The sequence below is a fragment of the Megalobrama amblycephala genome, linkage group LG10 (assembly GCF_018812025.1).
Source record: "Megalobrama amblycephala isolate DHTTF-2021 linkage group LG10, ASM1881202v1, whole genome shotgun sequence".
In the NCBI taxonomy this organism is placed as follows: domain Eukaryota; kingdom Metazoa; phylum Chordata; class Actinopteri; order Cypriniformes; family Xenocyprididae; genus Megalobrama; species Megalobrama amblycephala.
In genome coordinates, this window is record NC_063053.1 from 17400214 (window position 1) to 17426987 (window position 26774).

Below are 26774 nucleotides of genomic sequence, written 5' to 3' on the forward strand. Positions count from 1 at the left end.
TTCATTAAATATTTACACTCTCAAAAGCCATTATGCAACAACAACAAAAAAAAAAACTAGGGATGTCCCGATCAGGTTTTTTTGCCCTCGAGTCCGAGTCCGAGTCATTTGATTTTGAGTATCTGCCTATACCGAGTCCCGATCCGATACTTCTATAATACATTAAAAAAAAAGAATAAAGAAGAGCGAAAAAAAAACAGATCCAGGACGTTCCTTATTTTTTATTTAATTACAAACAGAGCACTTCTGTGAGGTAGCTTGAACAATCAAGTAATAAATAACATAAATTGTTCACTTCACTTCACTTTAGTGCAACAGTAAATATAAAAAAGGTATATAAAAACAAATATATTTGGTTTGATTTGGGTATGCTGCAGTCTGTGTAATAACTAAAATAATGTTTATATATATCATATTTTCTGGCTAGTTTACTTTAGTTTTTTATAATACACCATACTTTAACCCAAACTGAATAATAAAAAACAAGTTTAAATGGGTAAATCTTCTATTATTATTTTTGATTCTTAATTTTTTTTCTTTTCTGTCATACTCAAATTCTTGCTAAAACACATTAGACATGCGTATTGTGTGCATTTTGAACACTTTTTGTGTGAAATTATATTTATTTTGTCCATCAAAAGTGTGCTTTCACTTTAATTACGCGTCAGCAGCGCAGCGTGTGTCTCAATCAGCTCCCTAGTTCAGTAGTCAGGACACTGATCAGGGTATCAGCCACATTCACTTTCATTATATACTGATTCACGACCTAGGGAGCTAGGCAGCTGATTGAGACACAGGGATAGACTCGGTGCCGAGACGATCGCGGCACTGCTGCTTACGCGACGCTCCTGCCTGACGCTCGAGCTGCTCCTGCTGCCTGTGTGAATGCATCCGTTGGTTGACATGCACGCTGAAAAAAATATGCGCTACTCACGCGCCGCTTACGCTTGCAGTGTGAAACAGGCCTAACTCTGTGCCACTGTGCCACCATCACTATAGATGTGTTAAAAATAATGAGAATATATATACATATATATCCGAGTCCTGATCGGGAGGTAACGTCCGATTCCGATCGAGTCTGAAACCACATGATCGGGCCCGATTTCCGATCAGGTGATCGGATCTGGACATCCCTAAAAAAAAGTCAAGTTCAACAGCTCAGGGTTCACAAGTTCTGTAATGACATGACTAATTGTGAAAGCTTGTTAGCTGATGGAGTCTAAATGAGGGTGTGTTCATAAGAAGGTTTAACAGGCTTGTATCTCTAATCCAGATGGCAGAGTAATATATGCTGGCTACAAAACACCACATATGGACCTGAAACACCCACAAACATGAAGAAAAAAAGATAGCAGGAACATACTGAGGGGGAGGGGGTGGGGGGGTTGACTGAGAGGTTTGAGAGATGTATTAAAAAAAATAAAATAAAAAAAAGACAAGAGAAAAAAGCCACTGGGAAACTGTGATCTTTAATGTTATCGATTCAATTAGTAGAAGAGCACTCAAATGGTTAAAATTTAAATGGGTAAAATATGTGGCCTACCAGTTAGAACCCATATAAGGTGTTTAACTTCAATATAAATTCATCACATGACCATGTCCTTCCACAATGTGCAATCTGATTCTCAATGGGCTGATCATTTATCAAAGTAATCTGAATGTGTGACATACTGTATTACTAACACTCTAATTGAACCTTCTGGATCATTTACAAGGACTTAAAACAAGACACAAGACCCTTTGGAGGGTATATTATATTTTCTCTTCATTGCTAATTTACAACATATTCCCTTGCGGTACATCTCAGATTGCTTTTCATTAAAAACTGAACGAACACACTGCTGATGTGCTTTAAGCTTTGAACTTTCCATGATCCTCTAGATGACACATCTGCTCTGGGAAGAGGGCTGTTTTGCTACATGATAGCACTGCGTTAAAGGAAACTGTATGAAAACACACATAGAATAAAATCCCTTTTCATTCTCTAAGAATACAGTAGTATTCAATATAAAGCAACAAACAAAAAAAAACAAAAAAAAAACATACACACACATATTGTGTGTGTGTGACGTCCGGCCTAGGAAAATTAACATCTTCATCCAAATTGACATCTTCACATTTGATATTTATGCACATTACTGAACTGAAATGAGGGCTGTCATAAAAGGTCAAATTCAAAATGTAACAGATGCCACATATATGATTTGGGATTTAAAGGTGTGGTCACACTAGACTCTGTGTTCACTTCCATTCATGCATATGCATGTTAATGTGGAAGAACAGAAATGAAAGTATATGCATATGCAAATTTTCCTCTTTGTCTGTTTCCTTTAAGTTTCATTTTTAGGCCTCAAAATAATCTGTCACTGGTAAAACGTCTAGGGTCATGTATGTAACTCCGGTTCCCTGAGAAGGGAACGAGATGCTGCGTCATTGTGTTGACGCTATGGGAACGCCCCCAGCATGACCAGTATATGAAGCACGTGCAACATGGCAATTCGGATTGGCTATGCCAGAAGGATAACGTCACTGGCGCACTTGCATGCACTTGCATGCACTTTAAAGGGGGCCCAAACAATATGTCATCAGCTTTAGGTTGTCTGAAGACGCAGCAGGCATGCCTGGAGTATGGCAATAAGATGCAGCATCCTGTTCCCTTCTCAGGAAACCAGGGTTATATACATATCCCTAGACGTTCCCTTTCGAGGGATCTTTATGCTGTGTCATTATGTTGATGCTATGGGAACATTAATACCAACTGCGCCATATGAAATCATGCCTGCTCACTGTGTTGCGCCAACAAGCGAGTCAGAATGTAGCCAAATGATTAAACGCCTTGGGAGCCCACAGCTCTATGCCCCTTACTATTACCTAGTATATTGTACTAAAGGCAGAGCCTGGTCTCAACCTGAGCATTCCATCCCAGAGGAACAGAAGATGCCATAGGAAATAACAGCGCTATCTCAACTGTCTTCTCTATCCCTAATTCTCCCAGAGGGAGATGGGAATATAAGAGTAACCCACTCCCTCTGATCAAAGAGAACGGCCACCTACACAAACTACCTGACCGAGGGGAGTAAAGATTTAAGCATTCAGCCCAAAGGACTAGAAGAGGCATCACGAGAGAGCAGCACCCTCTCAACCGTCCACTCACCCTCAAATCCCCACCAAAGGTATTGTAGAGATGCTTTCAATAAGTATATTGAAAGCAGAAAGATTCATCAGGCTGCTACCTGTTTTTTTTTAAACAGGGTGTATCTTCTCAGTTTTAATAAAAACATGCTATTGCAGTTTCTCACCCCCAGCGGAGACGAACTTTTCACCTTTTTTTAAAGACAGAGAGGGAAACTTACTCTAAGTCTAGCCACCCCTAGAAGTCTAAGAAATATTCCAATCTTCTTCAGGAGGAGAGCACTTAACATCCCAGAAGAAGAGGAGAGTCAGAAGTTGGGACTGAAAAGTCTGGAAGGTGAGATCGGGGCATCCATGAGAAAGGCTCTGTCCTTCTCCTTCAATCCCGAAAGAGCAGAGCAACCATGGCTGCAAGTGAGCGGCCCATGGCACAGGCCATCCAAGGCAGATCACATACAATTCATGTGTATCATCAGGAGTTAAAAACTTCCTGCATGATGGCTCATTTCCTGAACACTTTCTCTATTTAGTCAGGTGCGCACACAGACAATAGCGGTCTTACTGAAGACAAAGAAGCTGATGATATATTGTTTGGGCGCCCTTTATAGTGCATGCCAGTGTGCCAGCGACGTCATCCAATTGCCATAGCCAATCCAAATTGGAATGTAACACACATGCTTCAGACACTGGTCACGCTGGGGGCGTTCCCATAGAGTCAACATAATGAAGCAGCGTAGAGTTCCCTTCTTCAGTGTCAAAGGATCCTTAAGAAATTATTGTAATATACTAATTTGGTGCTCAAGAAACATTTATCCTATTATATATCCTATATCCTTATATATAATTATTCAAACAGAATCATTTCCTAGTCAGGATCCCGCCACATTATGCCTTTTTGAGCTACTCTTGAAGGCTCCCCATGGGGCAGTGGCTCTGACGTTATTCTGTCCATGGGTCAAAACAGCCATGTGATTCAACTTTCACTCATACTGTAAAAGAAGAAAAACATGTCATTTAGGAAAACACTGATACATAAAGTTTCAATTGCTCACTATTCATAATCAAAATTTCAGTTGAATATTCCTTTCCCCGTCTATGGCACACTGGCAGAAGCTAGTGATGCCAATTTGGTTTACAAATGCCAATGTCAACGTGGCTGAATAACTACAGAGAGAGAGTGTGTGTGTATGAGCATAAAGCATGTATATAAAGTGCTTATAGCTGAAGCATCCAGTGCCGGTGCAAATTGCAACTCAATCAATCAAGGAAATATAAATATAAGGGTATAAACATTTTGTGATGTGGCGGCAATACTTAAGACCCATCAGACGTGTACGTATATGCTCACAAATATTACAGTAACATATCATAAACAGTAAAGAGTTTGTTTGCACTATTGGAGGAGGATAATCATACAGACCTGAGAGGCTGAGCAGGACGTGGCAGGTGCCTAATAACGCCGACCCATCATGCCGCTTCAGAAAATGGCCAGCAACTAAACAGCCATTCTGCTGTTTATTCTACAGAGACTTATAGAACGGCCCGCAAAACATACCCGTCCTCTTCAGCCCTAAATTTCAAGCTTCACAGCTTATTGAAGATCCCTAAGGAGCTGTAAAAATAATCATTCATATAAAACTCACATCTTGTGAAGTTAGGTGTCATAACAAGTGCAGTGAACAGCGCAAGAATCCTTCGGCTGGAGAACTTCTCCACCAGAGCAAACACAGCACTAGCATTTTGCCTTTGATCCCAGTAAATGTTTTGAAAGACTACAGTAACACTGTTCTGTGTACTGATGCAACAGGCGTTAATGTGCTTTAGCAGAGTGTTGTTAAGGTAATACTTCTTTCATGTTAGTAAAGGTTCAGAGGCTACTATTGGGGAGCGATAACAGGCTAAGAAATTTGAGGTTCATACATAAAACGGGCCACCCTGTGAATCCTCCCATCTGCCATACCAATTAACACCACAGCGCTTCTCGCAAAGGTGGTCCGGCCCCCGTGCAAACATGCACGGCACAGAAACAAATTCATTTTTCAGCAAAGCACAGTTGGTAATTTATGTTTACGCACACTGGTTTATGAGTCATGACACCAGTGACACTCTCTAATAGATATCAGTTTAAAAAATAAAAATAAAAAAAAAGTAAAAACGCATGTACGCATACAGATATAAACAGATATTTTCCAGGTTTTACTCATATGTCATGACAACATTCTAACTATGAACATCAATGCAGCATGAGTGCTATACCATGATACAGCACTTTTTAAAAAAACAAATATGCACCGATATTGAAATTCTGAAGAAAAAACCCCCCACTGATAATTATTTTCTTGTCAAGGCTAATCATATTGATTGCTTCTTATGTAGCTTTTATTATTATTCACTTTTATGTAAAAAAAAAAAAAAAAAAAAACTAATTTAGAAAGCACTATCAATATTATGACTAAAAGAATCCCACAAGAGCAGCAAGAAACGCTGATTCATGGAGGATAAAAAGCCTGTAACAGTACACACTACTAGAGATGTGCTTATTTAAAGAGGTGATTTCAACATCTGTATCGGTTAAAAAAGTGTAACATCAACAAAAGTTCCTCCTTCAGATCCTGTGCACCTTGTAAGTCAATCATTACAATGGCCTTGACTTCACTGAACCACCGATTACTTCAGTCTACCATTGGGTATGAAATGTGCCATATAAATAAACTTGCCTTGCTTTGCATAATAAACATAATAAACCACTACAATGTACAGTATGAAGAATGGTTTTATGATTTGCTAAAGATTATACTTAAAGGCACAATATGTAAGACTTGTGACATATGTAAGATATGTTGACTTGTGTACTTACATTAACACAAATGTTTCCAAGAATGTTTAAATCTAGAGAAATAAGCAATTTTAACCAGGACACGGACCGTGCCTACAGTATCAATGACACGCATTACCCTCAAATTTTATTTTGTAGAAACCAGGGAAACACCAAAGATGCTTTAATATATTATGTGTTTTATTAGACAGGTGAGCAACTATTTGGATACATTCATAGACAGAAAACAAATCATTGTTATATAGCTCAACATATTCAGTTGTCCTGTTCTCGTTTTTTCTTGATTTCCCACGAATACCATGTTTTACCATGCCTAATATCAATCTAGCTTACTGCAGTGAGTAGCGTTATAATAACTTTCAACACGCAAATGTATCTTATGTGATAAAACAGCACTGCGTTACCCTACATGCACATGACCGGAAAAAGCGGAAGTGGACATCTACGACATAATAAAAGCTCCACCGCTCTTGAGCCGTGTGTCGCGCTTGTCTAGCAATTGCTCCAGCTGCCTCGTTCCGCTCCAACATCTTTTAGCCACACCCTGCTTCATAAATCTTAATAAATCTTTAATACACTGGCTGTAGACGTGAAGACAACACCTCCCAAGATTCTGCGAAATCAAGGTGTCATCAAGCTATGACTTTGTTTTGAATAAGTGACCTCTAGCAGCAAAATTTACATATTGTGCCTTTAATAGTGTTCTTAAAATATTTGTGTTTTTAAAGATTAACTTTAAGTGAGTGTTAGATGACAGCAATCTGAATGTAAAAATAGGGTAAATGAGCATGCAAAAATAAATATCCAATAATAAATAAATAAAAACTCTGACACTGGATAATAACCAATACTGTACATCCCTATTTTCAGGTGAATAATGGAAATGAGTATTTAAAAACTGACAGAAAAGAAATGCATGTTCTATAAAGCAAGAAAAAGATGGGTATGAAGTCTATAAAACTAAAATAATAAGATGAAAATATTCTTTCTTACTAGAGCTTACGGTGTAGACCCCAATCCATTTGATGTCAGAGTTCAGTTCATTTGGTTGATGTGAAAGTGCTTTTTTGAACTCTAGTGGGCACCTGTTCAACCTTACAAAAGCAACAAACAAATCTCACTCAATCACAGAGTGCCTCAGGACACAGTGTGCCATGACATGTGGACCAAGATGCCGTTGCTGGAGAGTGTCTCCTAGCTTCCTGTTGGCCTGCAGGGGCAGCGTCAGGAAGGATGGCACAAGCTCAGTGCCAGTTACACATCCTCTCATCAAGCTTTGACTTTTATATGATCTGAGGTACCTGCTTTAATGGATTTATATTTCCTCTGTCCCTTTAAATGTGCTTCCCTTCCCTTTTTAAAACTGTCTTTCCTACACATCTAAGTAAACAGTGTTCTTTCTGTGAACAAGATGAATGTCAGATATCATCAAGGATGTACTTTATGATTTTAAAGGTGCCCTAGAACCAGTTTTTACAAGATGTAATATAAGTCTAAGGTGTCCCCTGAATGTGTCTGTGAAGTTTCAGCTCAAAATACCCCATAGATTTTTTTTAATTAATTTTTTTAACTGCCTATTTTGGGGCATCATTAACTATGCACAGATTCAGCGTGCGACCCCTTTAAATCTCGCACTCCCTGCCCCCCCAAGCTCTCGACGATAACACAGTGCATTTACACAGTTCACACAGCTAATATAACCCAATATATATAGCCTATATAACTCAAATTGATTTTTACAAGATGTTCGTCATGCATACTTCATGCATGTGTCGGATCATGTGAGTATAGCATTTATTTGGATGTTTACATTTGATTCTGAATGAGTTTGATAGTGCTCCGTGGCAAACGGGCTAACATTACACACTGTTGGAGAGATTTAAAGAATGAAATTGTGTTTATGAATTATACAGACTGAAAGTATTTAAAAATGAAAATAGCGACGTCTCTCTTGTCTCCGTGAATACAGTAAGAAACGATGGTAACTTTAATCACATTTAACAGTACATTAGCAACATGCTAACGAAACATTTATAAAGACAATTCACAAATATCACTAAAAATATCATGTAATCATGGATCATGTCAGTTATTATTGCTCCATCTGCCATTTTTCGCTATTGTCCTTGCTTGCTTACCTAGTCTGATGATTCAGCTGTGCACAGATCCAGACATTAATACTGCCTGCCCTTGTGTAATGCCTTGAACATGGGCTGGCATATGCAAATATTGGGGGCTCATTGAAATATTTCAACTCATTTTGTTTTTTTGGCACACAAAAAGTATTCTTGTCACTTTATAATATTAAGATAGAACCACTGAACTCACATGAACTGTTTCAAATATGTTTTAGTACCTATATGGCTTTGCTCTCAATGGAGACCTCACTGAGCAAACGGATTTCATCAACAACATCTTAATTTGTGTTCGGAAGATGAACAAAGGTCTTGCGGCTGTAGAACGACATGAGGGTGAGTAATAAATAAAATTATTTTCATTTTTGGGTGAACGAACCCTTTAAGCACCAAATCAGCATATTAGAATGATTTCTGAAGGATCATGTGACACTGAAGACTAGAGTAATGACTGCTGAAAATTCAGCTTTGCCATGACAATAATAATTTATATTTTGAAATATATTTTAAAAAGTACCGACACCAAACTTCTGAACTGTAGTGTAGATTTTACAAATTCCCACATCCAAACAATAGAAACTCCTAAGTAAAAACTACAAAGATCCCAATTCTGTATCAGTACATGAAATCACATATCTTTTGTTAATAATTTTAACTCAAATGTTGTTTATAAAACATTTTTATAAACAGCTTTGTAAATTTGCATTCATTTCAAATAGTCAGCAATCCCAAAGTTTAAATTGCATTTTCCTCATGGAAACTCCTCGCCTTGTACCGGGAACTGGAACCAGGCCTGGGGTCATGACTGTGTCCTTAACTGAAGGCTTTCTCTGTGGACTGGGTGGTCTGTCAATCAGACTGGGAACCACAAATAAGGATTTGAGTGCACGGCGAGCTTCTCGCAGAACCTAACACTGTCCCAACACAAACAGCAGTTGGAATGTGAAGTTCCTCTGGTACAATGAGAGCAACCAGGCCCAGCAAGATACAGAACACAGATATGAAGTACCTCAAACTGCATGCATTATAAGTAAATAAAAGTTACATATATAAATATCTCATAAAAAAAATTAAAGAAATGTTCCAATAAACATATTACGATGCTTGTTTTTTTTTCCAGTTCTCGTGAAACTGCCAAGAACAATAATTCTATTTCACAATCCACACCAGAGCCAAACAAACAAATTCATTTCAACAAATCCAAATTTCCAAAATGCTATTTTGTTTGTCTCCAAAACAATGTGGCTGGGAAAGTGCAAAAGAACGAAGAGTGAAGAGTCAAGACTCAAAGCATCACTGAAAGAGCATTCATTTGATCAGACTGGAGTGTAACTGGAATCTAGGAGATGAAAATCTCTCTCTGTGTAAGATATGTACAGTAAGATACTGTACACATCTGACATTTAACAGCTTTTTGCCCCATGGGGCCAACAAACAACTCTCACGCACATGTGCATATGCTAGGACAATGTTGTCACGACAACAAACAGCTGTCAGGTTTTGTCAATGCTGCCTGGCCACCAGCCTGGGATGAAGCTCTTCGCTAGAAAGCAGACACTCAAACTTCATTTATTAGCTATCATGAGGCCTTCTTTGAGCACACAATGAAAAAGGCTCTTCTCTTGCATGAACCCTATGGGGAAGAAGCAATCTAGTTAAAAAAAAAGCCTTGTCTTTTGTATGTTTTAATATCAGGTAAAAATTAAGAACCTCTCAGATCTTTCATATGGGTTATAAAGCAAACAGTGAGTACTATGTTTGCATAATGTCATGCTTTGATGTCAATGTAACGCATCTTTCAGAACAAATAAGAATGTTTCTTTTTGTTTATCAAAGTGTTTTTTTTTAATTGGGCTGATCTATCTAGTTTCTATATACTAGGGCTGCCAATATACTGAATAAAAATATTATTACATTCATTTATTATTTTAATTTTAATTAAAAAATAATAATAATGTAACTCAATTAATTGAACTCAATTCAATCAAGAAGACTTGGGCTGTCAAGACAGGGGCGTCTTACATTTGCAATGGCACTGAACTCATTTTCTGACAGAACACACAAACTTTAACACACATCTTTTCCTCTCTAGGGAACCACAAGCACAATGGCTAAAGTGAAATTTGCACAAATGCTTTGTGCTGCTGTTAGTACATTCACTAGGAGTAGTGATGTTTTGCTAGATCTCTTACCAGACCCCAGAAAAGAGGCTGTGAGGGAGTTTCACAGTCTTGCTGGAGAGGTCACATCTTATCAAATGAGGAATTTGCTCGTTCCAGCCTTCCACGTTTTCAGAAGACAAATACGAGATGGTTTTGTTTGGCCTGTGGCGTATGAGATTATCGGCTTGAGGAATGCCTGGTGTTCTTCAGAACTGAGATCCGCAGCTGTTAGAAAGTGTGGGAGTTCTAGCATGGACACTCTACTCACAGGACTTAGAAATTAAACTCTAACTCCCAAAAATGCTATTTTGGACTATATGTACAAGTTGTGCATTTCAGTATCTGCTCCTCTCTCTTTATAATGTACACTACTGTTCAGCAGTTTTGGGTTAGTAAAGACATTTATAATGTTGCAAAATGTTTTTATTTCAAACCAATGCGGATCTTTTGTACTTTCTATTAATCAAAAGAAACCTGAAAAAAAATTATCACAGTTTCCACAAAAATATTAAGCAGCATATTGGTATATTAGAATGATTTCTGAAGTATCATGTGACACTAAAAACTAAAATAATGGCTGCTGAAAATTCAGCATTACCATCACAGGAATAAATTACATTTTGAAATATATTAAAATAAAAAAATATATATTTTTTAAATTGTAATAACATTTCATAATATTACTACTTTTACTAAAGTACAGTATTTTTGACCAAATAAATGCAGCCTTGGTTACCTTAAGAGGCTTGTTATTTAACTATCAGCTAAAAATCTAGTCCACATTGCAGCTTATTCTGGCCAACTTTGATGGAAAAAGACCAATCACATGATGGATGTAAAATGATCAATCACAGTTTAGTTTGTTTATGCGCCAATTAAGGTTGGGTAAATCTGAAACAGACAACACAACAATAATAGACTGCCATGGAAAAAATGGAAAACTAATTCAAATAATAAATGTCTCTAAAAACAGTTGTACAGGCATCACTGAAGAGAATAGTGGAAAATGCGATTATAACAATTTATGTTCTTCCAAAAGTAATAAGCGCCAATTATTTCACATATATACACTTCAGAAAACAGCAGAATATGTAAGTTATGCTCAGTAACTTGTTCTGACTATATCCAACTCCTGGAAGTTGCCTATAGCAGTCAGACAGTCTGATTGGATATTAGATTACCTTTGAATCTTTGATGTCAAATATTGCATACAGGAAAATTACATTTTTGAGCGCAATATGCTTCAAAAGGTAAGCAAACAGTGAGTGGGCATGCTGTATGAGTGCTCCAACTGATGTAATCCAAAATCCTAAAACTGCAATCTGGGTGAACATTTAAAGGAATACACACTCACCTCCCCATGTATATCAGAGACTTATAATATCCACTGAGAGAGCAGAAATCAAAATATTTGCAATACACTCCAGGCAAACCAATCAAATAGACAAGAACTATCTACAGTAATAGCGAGTTCCTCCAGAGCCTTGAGATCAGTTTGATATGGCAGACCTATAGTTCTGCATTAAGAAGCTCCTGCTGGTGTAAAGTTTTTCTCAAGGCTGGCCTTTAGGCTCAAACACAGCATGCCTTTCATTTCACACAGTAATGAAGTCTCTGGTCTCTAGCTTGAACATTGGTTGCCATGGAAAATGACCATCTACCCTCTCAAGTTAGTTTAATAACAGTAAGCTGAACTAGTAAGGGCTAGATAATCTTCCAGCTCTCCAAGGCCGCTGTATTGACGTGGTTGAATGGTCAATTAAAGGGAAATATTTGGTGTAAACACAAGAAGTTTAGCACAATCTCCTGCCAAATTGGAGTAGGAAGGATTATGCCATACGGTGACTCCTCTGTCGTTGATCTAGACCCAATTAAGGTGAAGGAACTTCTATAGAACTGAGACTGACTGCCAACATCTCTGTGACATTTCGGGTAAAAAGTCCTCTAAGGTCTTAGTTTTGCTCTAATGAACCATTTGGTTTAACACACCACTGCCCTAAAACTTAAATCTAATTATTTTATAAAGGAATATATGGGCTTTTGACTTTAATATACAGGATTGAGGAGAGAGACAGTAAAGTGTAGGGGTTGAGAAGGGGATTGTATTAAGACATGACGCAGTCCAAATATGCAACAGTTTCAACATATCTGATCCTTCAGGACTACACAATCTAATCCAACTTCAGCTGTCTCATATTATCTGACAGCATGCACCGAATGGATCACACACAAGAATAAGACGTAGTTCTGAGTCATCTCTTATGTGCCTGATGACATATGGGAAAATTAGCATAGTTTTGTATTTCATTATCCACTAACACATGTGCAAATACGCCACTATTGCATCATTTCAAAGTGGCTACATGCAAAATTGCCACAACAAAAGCAGAATCTTTCAAGTCCAATTAAAGAGGCTTCGTGCATGATGCTGAGACGGCGTTTTATTCTTCCCAGCTTGCTGCAGCAACAGAGATTTTGACCTTTGATTCAACAGAGTTACATAAACATAAACTCCAGTCAGCTAATTTGCTTTGAGCACAATATTATTTGCACAATATTAGCACTGTACTTTATCAGCAGGTTAAACAAATAAAATGCCCATTAACACTTAATTTATCAATGCCCTAAAGGTAAAATTCAATTACTGGCACAACATGTAGTACATTGAGATTCGCATTCGTCCAAGAGAAACTGAGAGAGCTGGTCATTTTTATTATTTTTAAGATGAATGACTGTGTGTTAATGCTGGCCCTGGGTAACCGGCTATAAAGAGCAGAAAGTGTCTAAAAACACTTTAATTTGTTTGAATTTGTTTCTACTAAGGCTAAATCTCTCTAATCCTCTTGTTTAATGATTGTTTACAGGCATCTGAGGAGATGCTAAAGCAGAGAGAAGACAGACCAGACCCTGTCTGATTATCCATACAGTACTTCTCTGCTATACACTATACCAGGGGTGCCCACACTTTTTTGCCTGACGATCTACTTTTAAAATGATCAACTAAATGAGATCTACCAAAAAAAAACAAAAAGTGTTGCTACTACTGCATGCATCTCTACATGGAATTCAGGAAAATAAAAATAAATGTTCATTGTTGATATTCAATTTTCAATTTTAATCCTAAACTCAAAATACTTACAGCACAACAGATTACATTAGCCAGGGCATTTACCTTATTCTGATGACTTGCACTGAATAGAATCAGACAGTTTTACATAATCTTTGTCGACAAAACACAGCTGGCAGTGTCTAAACTGGTGTCAATCAACACTGACGGTGACGGAGCACATGCGATGGTTGGCCGTTCATTATTAAGTACAAGGAGGAGGATGCTTTCCTCGACTTCCTTAATTATCACTGTATTAACAAGCTCTATATGCGAAAATGCAGAACATGAAAGAGATCGTGGATGTGTTCATGAAAATCATCTGCGCAATACGTGCACGCTCACTTCAGAGACGGCTGTTGGCTTGTTTCATGCGTATTTGGAGGAAGCCGACTTCGTGCTCTTTTCTCCGGCTAGTTGTCATAGCAACTGAATAAACAAAAATATTGCCTGGTAAAAATGTATTAGTCAAATGCAAGTCAAATACAAACTAAAAGGATAAGAAAGGGCATCGTTATATTTCTTTTTATTAAAATTTAATAAAAGCATTTATTATAATTGTGTGTGATCTACCAGCATTGTTTTGCGATCGACTGGTAGATCGCGATCGACCTATTGGGCACCGCTGCACTGTACCATTCAAAAGTTTGTAGTCGCTATTTTTTATTGTTTCTAAAAGAAGTCTCTTATGCTCACCAAGACTGCATTTATTTGGTCAAAAATTCTTTTAAATTAGTAATATCGTGAAACATTAATACAATTTAAAATAACAGTTTCCATGTTCAAGAGAACAAAATCATCACTTCCTGGGAAATTGGTGCAAAATATCTATAAAAATGGAAGTTGCTGCAATAGGGGAAGCTTTTTTCATTCATCATAAAAGACTTGCGTCGAGTGTGCAAATGAAACGCAATAAACACTGTCATGTTATTTTGGGTTCGGACGCCTGGATTTTTTGAAACACACCATATTCCCCAGAGGTTCGAGATTTAGTGTGCTCAATTTAATTATTCTAGCTCCTTGTGACAACTAACCTATGCCACTCCCGCACCGTGGCTGGAGCAACTTTTGTTAATTTTGGAAAAAAAAAAAAAGAAGAAGAAGAAGATACATAGTGTACTTTAAAAATGTAATTTCTTCCTGTGCTGGCAAAGCTTAATTTTGAACAGCCATTACTCCAGTCTTTAGTGTCATATGATCCTTCAGAAATCATTGATTTGGTGCTCAAGATTCAATAAACATATTATTATCATTGTTGAAAAGAACTGTGCTGCTTAATATTTTGTGCAAATAGTGACTTTTTCAGGATTCTTTGAATAGAAAGTTTAAAGGATTAGTTCACTTTCAAATAAAATTTTCCTGATAATTTACTCTCCCCCATGTCATCCAAGATGTTCATGTCTTTCTTTCTTCAGTCGAAAAGAAATTAAGGTTTTTGATGAAAACATTCCAGGATTATTCTCCTTATAATGGACTTCAATGGCCTCCAGACGGTTGAAGGTCAAAATTACAGTTTCAGTGCAGCTTCAAAGGGCTTTAAACGATACCAGACGAGGAATAAGGGTCTTATCTAGTGAAACAATCGTTCATTTTCGAAAAAAATACAACTGTATATGCTTTATATAAACAAATGATCGCCTTACGAGTGCTTCCGCCAAAATCGCACTTTCTTATTCTTCAAAAAGCTTAAGCTGTATGTCCTACGCCTTCCATATTCTACTTAAGGAAAAAAAGGAACTGGCACTGCGTTCGTTCCGTAAGTAGAATAAGGAAGGCGTAGGACATACAGCTTGCGCTTGTACGAAAGTGCGGTTTTGGCGGAAGCACTCATAAGTTCCCCTTATTCCTCGTCTGGTATTGTTTAAAGCCCTTTGAAGCTGCACTGAAACTGTAATTTTGACCTTCAACAGTGGAGTACATTGAAGTCCATTATAAGGAGAATAATCCTGGAATGTTTTCATCAAAAACCTTAATTTCTTTTTGACTGAAGAAAGAAAGGCATGAACATCTTGGATGACATGGAGGTGAGTAAATTATCAGGAAAATTTTATTTGAAAGTGGACTAATCCTTTAAGAGAACCGTATTTATTTGAAATTGATTTGTTTAAAGGGTTAGTTCACCCAAAATGAAAATTCTGTCATTAAGTACTCACCCTTATGTTGTTCCACACCCGTCAGACCTTTGTTCATCTTCGGAAGACAAATTAAGATATTTTTGATAAAATCCGATGGCTCAGTGAGGCCTCCACTGACAAAGTTAATTTACTCTCTCAAACACCCAGAAATGTGCTAAAGACGTATTTAAAACAATGTAATGGTCTTTAATCACTTTTATTCAATTTGCATCCATGCAAGCAACGCATCATTGTTGAATAAAAGTATTAATTAAAATATATATCTTACTGGCCCCAAACGTTTAGAATGGTAGTAATGTTAATATAAACAATGACAGAAAATTTAGGTAGGCTCTTTTCGATTGTGAATGCTAAAAGAAGCAAGAAAGTTGTTCCTAATGTTTAAATTGTACTAAACATTGCCACAGTTGTTGTTAGTATGTCATAGATCAAAGATCAAATAACAGACAGGTCAAAGGTCAATGACAGAATGATGGATGTAATATGTCTAAGAATGTAGTCATACTACACATCTGAATACCTAAAGAATCTTCTTCATCAAGTTGAGAAGTTCAGCACATACTCTACCCTGAATGTGCGTCAATTCCTACGCAGATAGCAATTACTTGCTAATGTGCCTGGGAAGCAAACAGGAGAAATGATTCAGAAAACCTTAAGGAAAATATAATTCATAGGTTGTTGTAATCAGTTCAAATCAGACAGAGAGCTGTCAACCCAGTACCCAGTAAACACCTGTCTTCATACCAAAATGCTGCCTTATCAGGGGAACCACTTCATGCTGACAGGCAAGATCAAAGACAAAGTATAGTGAGCGAAGGAAGACCCCCATGCATTTCACGGCAAGGCAATTACTCTTTAGCCCAGTTTGCTTGGGCACTGCTGGGCAGGGAAGGCCCTCTGGGTTATGCCAAGCCACACGGGCTACTTATGTTGCAGGGTTTGCTATTAAGAGAAGACGGCTGCCTCCATCAGTCAGCCCCTTGTCAGCAAGGGCAACTAATATAAGACCACTTTCTGATGTTTTACTACCCACCACCCAGTTAAAACAATTAAATCAGCAGAATGGAATCACAATGTCCTTGTGTTAACTATAGCGAATGAGGCTTTCTATTGATTCGTCATCTATATCATGAAAAACTATTACAGTGACAAAGCAGTGCTGTTGCTTTGAGAAACTGTTATTGGCTAATGGTCTCCCTGTTATTAAACTTAATGCCAACATTAATTTTAATGAAAGTTTCGAGCAGCGGTGGTTGTCGTATAGGCAGGTCCAAACAGAATCTGCAGCCTTTTTGCGCACTTTCTGCGCTGATTTTCAGGAAAAGTTCATTTTAACAGGGTCAGCTGTGTTTAAACTGAGCCAAATTAGGCAAAATATTTAATGAATAAACACATAAGTGATGGAGCACTGAATAACACACATTTCAATTCTGTGAAAATCTGCTGGCACATACTGTAACACTACTATTCAAAGGTTTGGTGTCTGTACTCATTTTTTATTTTTTTTATTTTTTTAAAGAAATTAATACTTTTATTCAGCAAGAGCCAAGCGGCAACCTCCCCCAGTTTCTTGTGAAGCCAATACGGAAGTGACTTAAACTGCGATTCATCGACTGGCCGCTAGGGACAGGCTGCAAAAGAGAGCAGAATCTCATTGAGTCCCATGTTAAAATGCCAAACTTTACAGCAGAAAAAAACATGTTTACAGCCTGGTTCAAATTGTGGTTTTGGTCTATATAGCTAATTTTGCCCTTCATGACAACTCTGAGGGGGTGAATTTTTTTTATATCTCATCCGTTTAAATTATATTAAGTGTTACGACCCTGTCTTTTCCTTCGTCACCTGGTGGTGGCAGTGTGGCGTTTGGATGTGACGTAAATGTCCAATTGGATAATTCATGGGCGGAGAGTATAAATAGCCGGCTGATCCACTCAACAGTACTTCCTCTGGTAGAACGGGTTTCTCCAGGGAAGTCGTTTGCTCCAACCTGCTTTCATTTTTGTTCTTCCCAACCTTTCCTACCCACTGGATTCTTATTTTCTTTTGGTTTATTTATTCCCCTAGACATTGCGCTATTTTGTTTGGAACAGATAATTTTGTAATAAACAACATGGCAATTCAAAGAACTCATTTGTGTGTGTGATCCTCTTTATGTTACGGTCAAGAACGAGCTGGCCGTGACATAAGCCTTAAAGTTCTGCATAATTAAGGGTGTGGTCACTTGAGTGACAGGTATGCCACTGCTGTCTGTCTGCCGTCGTTACCTCAGCAGCTCAGCCATTTTGTGCATTTTTCTGGATTATTTTATACAATTATAAAATATGGCTTGCTGCATTAATAGTCAAGACTGATGTGCGTTTGTGTACATGTGCTCGCATGCGGAAGATAAACAGAAAACACGTTGTTAGATCGTCTTGGCATTGGCTAAAAGTTTTGTTCCTGAGATTTACTACATAGCAGGAGGATATAAAACTCTGACAGCACTGCTTGGATATTATAACTAAAACTGCTGCACTATTTTGAAAAAATATACTTTGGGCACGTACTCATTTGTTTGAGAGAACATTTGGGAGATATACAAAATTTTACATCATAAACGCTGCTTAGATTGCATAATTTCTTGAAGAACAATGATGGAGAGCAGATCATTCCGAAGAAATGTGATGCAAACAATGGATAATATATCAATATTTCATTTATTTAATGCTTTCATGAACAAAAAGTACTGTTTTTTTGTTTTGCAATGGACACTCATGGACATTTCTTACCCAAGTGCCACGGATTGGATTCATCTCGCGATCTCGATTTCATTATAAAGGTATGAAGTCCGATTGGTATGAAGAATGATTTTACGTGATGTTATTTGCGCACCCCACTCAAATTAATTACTAGTGTTGGAGCATCTATATCGTAAAAAAAGACACCGTAGATTGACAGTAAACCTTTAGAACTTTCTAATGATATAACTAGTTATCTTTATTAATATTTTAGATAGTATCTAAGATAGATAGATAGCTCCTTTGCCTGCTAACATGGTCACGTCGAGCTAGGCGGCGTGGTTTCAGCAACCAGTCACATGGGCTCCAACTACGTACCGCCTCTTTGCCTATTTTCAGTTATCCGGGAGTGACGTGTGGTGACACGCTGCTAAGATGGCAGCAGCCTCATTTTCGCTTCAAAACTGCTCTTCAGAACTCTATGGGTGACGTCCATATTTTTTTACAGTCTACACTGCGTTCCAAATTATTATGCAATTGACATATCAGTAAGATTTCAGTACAATAAACATTCAGATTTTAGTTTTTCTAAGAAAATGTGTGTTTGTTTATTTATCCATGTCTTTTTAGATAACTGGTTTCAATCTCAGACAAAATAATTTGCCAGATCTATGGAAACCTTAACTGGAAACTGGAAATGTTTCTCTTCGTGAGGTTTGGTTTGGAGTGGCTGAAATGCATCTTTACGCACAAATGCCAGCCAGCATGGAGAGCTTCTTGAGACTCCAGAGACACCAGCAGCTTCAAATACCTGTTTGCTGCTCAACACTGGCTTTTTTTTATAGCTGCCCTTTTAATACAATTATTTTTTTTGACAGGAACTTTCCTCAATAAGCCTTTATCTGACCGAGTTCTGCTGTGCTCTAAATCACTCACAAATCTTATGATAATTCGATAATCTCCATTCAGTTTCACACAATATTAGTTGTTTTCATGCCTTTTGCACAACATTGCACCATTTCATGCTTTTCATCTTCAAAAAGATCTTTCTTCCTCCTAGGGCTGCCCCCTAATAGTCGACTAACCATTAGTCAACTTGAAGAGGCTTGGTCGACCAAGATTTTATTAATCGGTTAGTCGCAGAAAAAAAAAATCTCCACAGGAAGTGGCGAGGTCACGCAGTCCTAGAGGCACAGATCATTAACTGCAGGAAATCCAAACATTCACCTATCATTTATCGACCTCAAATATGGCTTATCACTTGAAACATGTAAGTCACAACTTTAGTCCATTCTCTTTAATGTTTGCCTATAGATAAATGTGCGCTATTATTTGGCGCATATCCAAGTGTTTGTGTGGAGAGCGTGTTTACTGCATGACATGGAGGCGCCGGTGTGATCACTGCACTTAACTTAAAATACTCTGTCATTTTTGGTCATAGATAAGAGTAATGCAAAATGTAAAGGGTCTACTTTTATTTCTGTAAACTCACAATAACAGCAAAACGTTGTGCTTTTGTAAAACAATGAAAGCAATCAGGATGCGTTTTCTGATCTTGGTCTCTGTGAACTTGAGCTCGTAACAAGCATGAACCGAAACTCATCGTATAGGCTGCTTTCCTCACAGACACAGTCTACTTTTAAACGAGCCAATTCAAATGGAAAATAAATATTCTCAGATTATGTAATCCATATGAAACTTGCATATAGGTGCGTCCACTACTGCGGAGATGAGAGATGAGTCAGCATTGTTGACTTAATCTCTGCAGCCGAAAACACAGAAAACATTATCAATAAATTATTAAAATGTTTAGACCATCTCCTTGCTGTTTTTTTACGACACATTCATAATCGTTACGTTTGCCGGTGCACTGTGGCAAGCTTTATGCATGTGTTTGAGCACTGATTAGGCTATGTATACATAAGATTAAAGGCTCATTATTATGATTTATGGCTTATTAATATAAATGCGCGATTAGTCGACTAATGGCTTAAATGAACGACTACTGGTCGACTAGAAAAATCTTTAGTCGAGGGCAGCCCTACTTCCTCCCCATATTGCATGAGAACTGTGACTTGCTTAATAATGTGGAACAACCTCTAAGTAAGGTTTCCATAGATCTGGCAAATTATTTTATCTGAGATTGATACCAGTTATCTAAAAAGACATGGATAAATAAACGAACACACATTTTCTTAGAAAAACTAAAATCTGAATGTTTATTGTACAGAAATCTTACTGATTTGTCTCTTGCATAATAATTTGGAACGCAGTGTATGGCAAGAGCGCATAACATTGATCAAAAGGTGACAGTAAAGATACTTGTTACAATAAGATATATATTTCAAATAAATGCTGTTCTTTTGAACTATCTATTCATCAAAGAATCCCGAAAAAAAATGCCAAAATATTAAGCACTCATTTTCAGCATTGATATTAATAAGAAATGTTTCTTGAGCACCAAATCTGAATATTAGAATCATGTGACACTGAAGACTGGACTAATGGCTCTTGAAAATTTAGCTTTGCCGTCACAGGAATAAAATTACATTTGTAAAATACATAAATTACAATAAATTTAAATACGTAACTGTGATTTATATTATTAAGTAAATGCAGTCTTGATGATCATAAGAGTCTTCTTTCAAAAACATGAAAAAAATCAATCTCAAACTTTTGAACGCTATTGTATTTTGTGTGGGCCTAGGTAATGCATTTCAGAAATAGTGTTTTTTCCCACTACTTCAGGTTCACTGAGAATTTAGGAATAAAAAGTTATTTCTTTCAAATGACAGATTAGTTCATTTGCAAGTGATAATACTCAGTAGGACAGACATGTCCAAATGCTTAGATCCATGTTCCACGCTGCTACTTTTCTCTCGACACGGCTGGCAACTCAACACACTCAAACAGTGCCCTGTCTGAGGGCTGCAGCTCTTCTTCGAGGTCTGTCTTGTGTCAGGAGCCCCTGACGTGATCAAACAGTGTCCTTTTCAAAGGCCTTTCCCCCTACTATTCATACTCCCACTGGAACACAGACATGACACCCTGTTTATTGCCTTCTCTTTGCACTTTTTTTGCATCTGTAACCTGTCTAAAACCTTTTTCCATTAAGCGAGAGCCAACACTGTTTCCATATACCTTCCAACGTGAGCAACAGCAGCTTGCATTTTGATTACGACAATGATGGGAGTGAAAGTGACTGGGCCATGTCTGTGGCCAGTACGTCAATGGTCTTCTCCATCAAACAGGTGCATTAATCTTAAATGAAAACACAAAAACAGTTTATATGGCTCAAGAAAAACATGCCCCTTGATCTAGATTAAAAAAACCACATCTAATCAGGACCGTTGCACACAGAAAAACGCAGTGATAAACTGCGAAAAGCTTGGTCAATCAAATTATATTAGGACCCAAACTAAGTGTTGCATAACTCTAGCAGTACTCTAGTAGTACTCTAAGCAGATCTGATTACACAGTCAAACTGTGCTAGAAAATTGGTACTTAATGTCAATATTGATTCAGTAAATTTATACTACATTTCTTGAAAAGACAAATGAAACTAAAGACTGACATCTCCTGACATTTCCCTTCCGAATTCCTGTGTAAGGAAATAAGATTAAATCCAACCTGACATCTTAAGCCGAAGTAGAAAAATCTCTAATGTTAGTTGGCTGGCTCTTGTATATATCACATTCTGCCTGACTAACCGGGCCAGTGGCAAACTAGAGCACCTTTCTGAGTGAACAGAGAACAAGAGACCCTTTATTGCTCTCTGTGTCACAGTGGAGTCCAGGAGATCATTACAGGTGGGAACTTTGAAATATTTTGTTACGATATAAAAGCCATTGCCACAGCGTGTGGTACAAATCACCCTCAATAACTCACCATTAAGTCAATCTAAACCATCTACTGTAAGTAAAATATCCAGTTTTCTAAATCATGAAATGGAGCACAGGTAGGAAATTTGAATGGGGAACTCAATGAACTTGTACCTCAAACCAGATGAATTCTCAGTCATATAAAGTAGGCTTGAATCTAACTATAGCATGACGTACCGACACAGATGATTACGGCAGTGTTCACCTGCTGTGCAATTTCCTTTTTCATTCTCAAAGAATGTATGTGATTTCTGAGGGGATAAAGGAAACTGAATGTGGCTTTAATGATGTAAGTGTTCATGATGGCAGCATAATGTGTTCTTTGTGTTGGTGAAACTGCATGTATTAATGCATATACGGAAAGGATACAGGGAGGTTTGTTTATTGCAAGTAGAAAAATTCCCTCGTTAAATTATCTGAGTGTCAATTATGATTATCAGAGAGGGTTATGTTTAGCATTAGCAAAGGCGATCAAAAGATTTTGTTGATGCTTATACTGAGGTGTGGTTTTGGTGTGGCGCAGAGCTTTAACCTTGGTGAAATGTGCTCAGCTGCAGTTCTGTAATCTGCTCATCACAAAGAGATAAATTAACTTGCTTTGATGCGCTGTAAAAACATTTGCTGGATGAGCAGACAACTGCGAGTTATTGATATGGCCACTGAAAATCTTTTCCATTTAAAGAACCTATTAAACAGAAAGTCGTTTTAACAAAAGACTAGCGATTATAGTCTCACATGTGGCATACAGTATAGTACTGTATTAAATGCTACTGCACGTGTACTGTATGCTGGTATGGGTGCCTTGCTGAAGAACCCACAAAAGTCAGAATTCTTTCATTTGATTATCAAACACACAAACAACAAGGCAAGATTACATCATTTCAGACTTGCCAGTATCTAATCAATTCATAAAAGCAAATGAAACAAACTGAAAATCATATCAATCATTAAAAATGTTCTCAAAAATGAATAACACACATCCTACTTGTCTAGAGATGTAGGCTCTATTTGAAAAAACATCATATATGACCCTGGACCACAAAACCAGTCATAAGGGTCAATTTTTTGAAATTGAGATTTATACATCAGCTGAATAAATAAGCTCTCCATTGATGTATGGTTTGTTAGGATAGGACAATATTTGACCGAGATACAACTATTTGAAAATCTGGAATCTGAGGGTGCAAAAAAATTAAAATATTAAGAAAATCTTCTTTAAAGTTGCTCAAATGAACTCCTTAGCAATGCATATCCTCTTTCAAAAATATTTTTATATATATTTACAGTAGGAAATTTACTAAATATCTTCATGGAACATGATCTTTACTTAATATCCTAATGATTTTTCATCATGGATCATTTTGACCCATACAATGTATTGTTGGCTATTGCTACAAATATACCCATGCAACTTATGACTGTTTTTGTGGTCACAGGGTCACATATGAGCAATTAACCTTGATCATTTTAATCTTTATAATTTATACATTAAATTATATTTTTACAGCTCGTTATTTTCATTAAACGGCATATAATTAAAAAAATACTTAAATGTTTCTTACAGTACCAAATTATCAAATATAAGTTATAACATTTCAAGATCAAGCTCTAAATGATGACTTCATAATAATAAAATTAATCGAGCGCATGTTCACATGGGACATATGTTCCTACTGTACATCTGACCCTCAAGCATACTGGCACAATGAGTACTATTGTTACTTAATAATATGACATTTATTAGACTATTCACTACAAAGACTTGAGTACACGACGGAAACAGCAGAAGCAGCATATGGTTTGCTTAAGGGCACAGTGGTGATGAAGCAATATTGTGGTTGTGATTGATTGTTCATTGACTTCAAACAGTCCCTCATGTCTTCTTTCACACAGCCTTTTAAAACCAATAGTCTCAAAGGATTTTCTTCATTTTCTCACCGCATTTAACACTGTTTATAGTGTTTCTTTTTTTATGCACACTCACAATCTGAGTTTGACTTAAACCCGCGAAAACTATATGCAATATCCTTTATAATTATGTGAATCATTTGCTACAGAAAAAAATGCTTACTAAATATGTTTGAAAACTTGTTAAAAACTAAATTACTGATAACATCCAAGCAGCAACTTGTGTAAAAGCTACTTGGATCCTCTCTTGAATTTTTCCCTACTGATAGCATATTCAATCACGCAGCCCAGTCCAAGTGTGCTGATTATGTGATGTTTCTTGACTAGTGTGGGACAATGCGTTGTTGCAGATGTAACAACTTAACCTCTATGACCTCAGCTGTCCTCTCAGCACAAATAAAACAACAACATCCTGTCTTGCAGCACAGCGCTGCGCTCCAGTCTCACCATCCGACAGCTCAGCTTCCTCCTTACAAACGCTCCTAACAACATGTCAACAGATCTGAGCATAAAAAGTATGTCAGAGTACATGCATTTCCCTTTAAACTGAGGTCATATAGAGAGCATCTCTCTCTCAGGGAGCTTACAGAAAATCTCTGAAAAGCTACAATCATAAATTTCCCAGTAACATTAATAGCAGATACACACCATAATGCAAACCTCACTGGTGTGTTTGAATGACCAAGTCAATCAAAGGGCACGGTTAGATCAATGATCAAACAATTTTTACTACTATACCTATAGAGACATTTTTTTTTTAAACCCTGAATTACTCTAGTAGAACAAACCATTAGGTTCTGTCAAACTGTTATATTTCAAAAGAGACTGGAATATGAAGCTATTAGCACAGCAGATTACAATTCTCTACATCCCTATATTTCTTTCATATAACTTTTAAACATTCAAAAGCTAAGCATTTCAAACACAATTGGGATTCACTCACTGAAAGAAAAGGAGACGTTTAAAATAAAATGTATAAATGTCATACAGTAGGCTATATAAAATAACTAAACAGGTAAACTCCAGTTGTTGACATTCATAATGTTATTAATAAAAAGAGTGACTTACACAAAGGCATGGTAAATGAATGCCCAGGCTCGCGGTCGCTCCAGGACATTGTAGAGGTAGTTCTGGAGCTTCCTGTAGCGCGCGTTTCTCCGGCCGCTTTGCGCGCTGTAGGCGAGCGGTTTCCCCAGCAGGCTAAGCCGGGCGCCCTGCTTTCTCCTCTGGATCTCCGAGCCTCCTGCACCTGTTGTGCCCGGCGCCGACAGCAAACTGTCGACTGTCCTGGTCGCGTTGTTCATCGTCCCACGACCGGCTTCAACATCTTTCATGCCATAGTGCTGCGAGGTCTTCATCCAGAGACCAGTACCGCCCTCATCGCCGCTGTGGTTGCGGGGCATCGCATCACCAGCGCAGGCTGGAAACGCGCGTCTGGCACCAGCGGTGCGCACATATAAAGAGTCTGTGGACGAGCTTTACAGTCTCCTGTGTAAAAACATTGAGTATTTTATTGTTCTTCTCGTTATCTTCTCGTTGAGATTATATATATATATAACAGGACCACCTACTAACAAGTGCAGGCATCCAGCTCATTTGCATCAAAGCTATGAAAGATTTGATAAAGTTATGAACCTTCAGATGACTCAAGCAATCTGCGCTCGCCGCCGTGCGATTGGAGTTTTGAAGGAGCGTCACCATATCAGTGGAGGAGATTTGGCGAGGGGAGGGCATCACCCGACATTAAACGTAACACTCACTCGCGCGCGCGCGCTCTCTCTCTCTCTCTCTCTCTCTCTCTCTCTCTCTCTCTCTCTCTCTCCTCCCTCTGTATAGCTACTGTAAATCATAGGCTACTTTATTCCAGTTCAAATGTGCCGACAAGATCTAATGCAGTACTTAGCCACCTCAATATAGACAAATTGTCAGCTTTATGAAACTTTCGCTTCAATACGCGAAAAGTGTGGTCGTCTTTTTAAGAGAATTTCTGTCAGTAGCCTATAAATTTAGTGTGATTTTCGAACCGCAATCTGTTGAGGTTCATCTAAAATACTACAATACAAAAGTTTTAATTATATACTTTAACTACAACTACAGTAAATGTGCAAAACGGTGATAAAGAATGACAGTAGTTATGTTTACCGTCCGATTACGTAGCATAATGTTGCTATGGTTACCTCCTAGCAGGAAAGTGAATTCTGAACATATTAAGTGCACTCTAACTTTTGTCGTTATTGAAAAAAGGGTGTGAACTGGGAGGGAGCGAGCAACCGAAATTATAATTTGGCGCTCCAATCCCCCAAGTTAAAATACTTCTTAAATTATTTTAAAGCAATTTTTTTCATAGGCTACTTGCGATAGGCCTATCGAATATCCTTTTTTTTGGCTTATGACTTCTCTTCATGGGCGTCTATCAAGTGTGCTAACTTGTTTTCTATCCACCTTATTTTTCAGGTAAGAGCGGACGCGGCCATTTGTAATTTTAATGGGTCTGACTTCCGGTGTCATTCGCTTTCGGTTATTTGTACAAAACAGCTCGTTATGCTGCTTTAAAGTGGTATTTATTACCATATTATTTCAATGTAGCCTATTGTCTTAATTATAAACACGCTGGTTTGTAGCGCAAACAGTTTTATAGTTTACTGCACTTTGGTGTTATTCGAGAATACGAACCGACGTCACGCCTCGTTGCATGCCGGGGCGGCGCCGCCATTTTGACAGGATCGCCCTCTATTACTCGCACTGAAATTAATACGGATTCT

At 37.7% G+C, this 26774-nt stretch overlaps 1 protein-coding gene across 12 annotated transcripts in view; it reads right to left on the minus strand.

Annotated features, from left to right (window-relative positions):
- The window catches only part of kcnq5a (potassium voltage-gated channel, KQT-like subfamily, member 5a), a 136493-nt gene extending 110698 nt beyond the window's left edge, over positions 1–25795 (minus strand). For 11 of the 12 annotated variants that reach the window (XM_048204980.1, XM_048204974.1, XM_048204979.1 and 8 more), the window contains exons 1-2: positions 25648–25795; positions 25081–25500 (exon numbers count right to left, since the gene is read on the minus strand). In XM_048204980.1, coding sequence (XP_048060937.1) covers positions 25081–25415 — 335 coding nt within the window. In that variant the 5' untranslated portion in view covers positions 25416–25500; positions 25648–25795. Of the gene's footprint in view, positions 1–25080; positions 25501–25583 lie in introns of all 12 variants that reach the window. The other variant, XM_048204970.1, reaches the window with a different exon arrangement.
- Between the last annotated feature and the right edge of the window lie 979 nt (positions 25796–26774).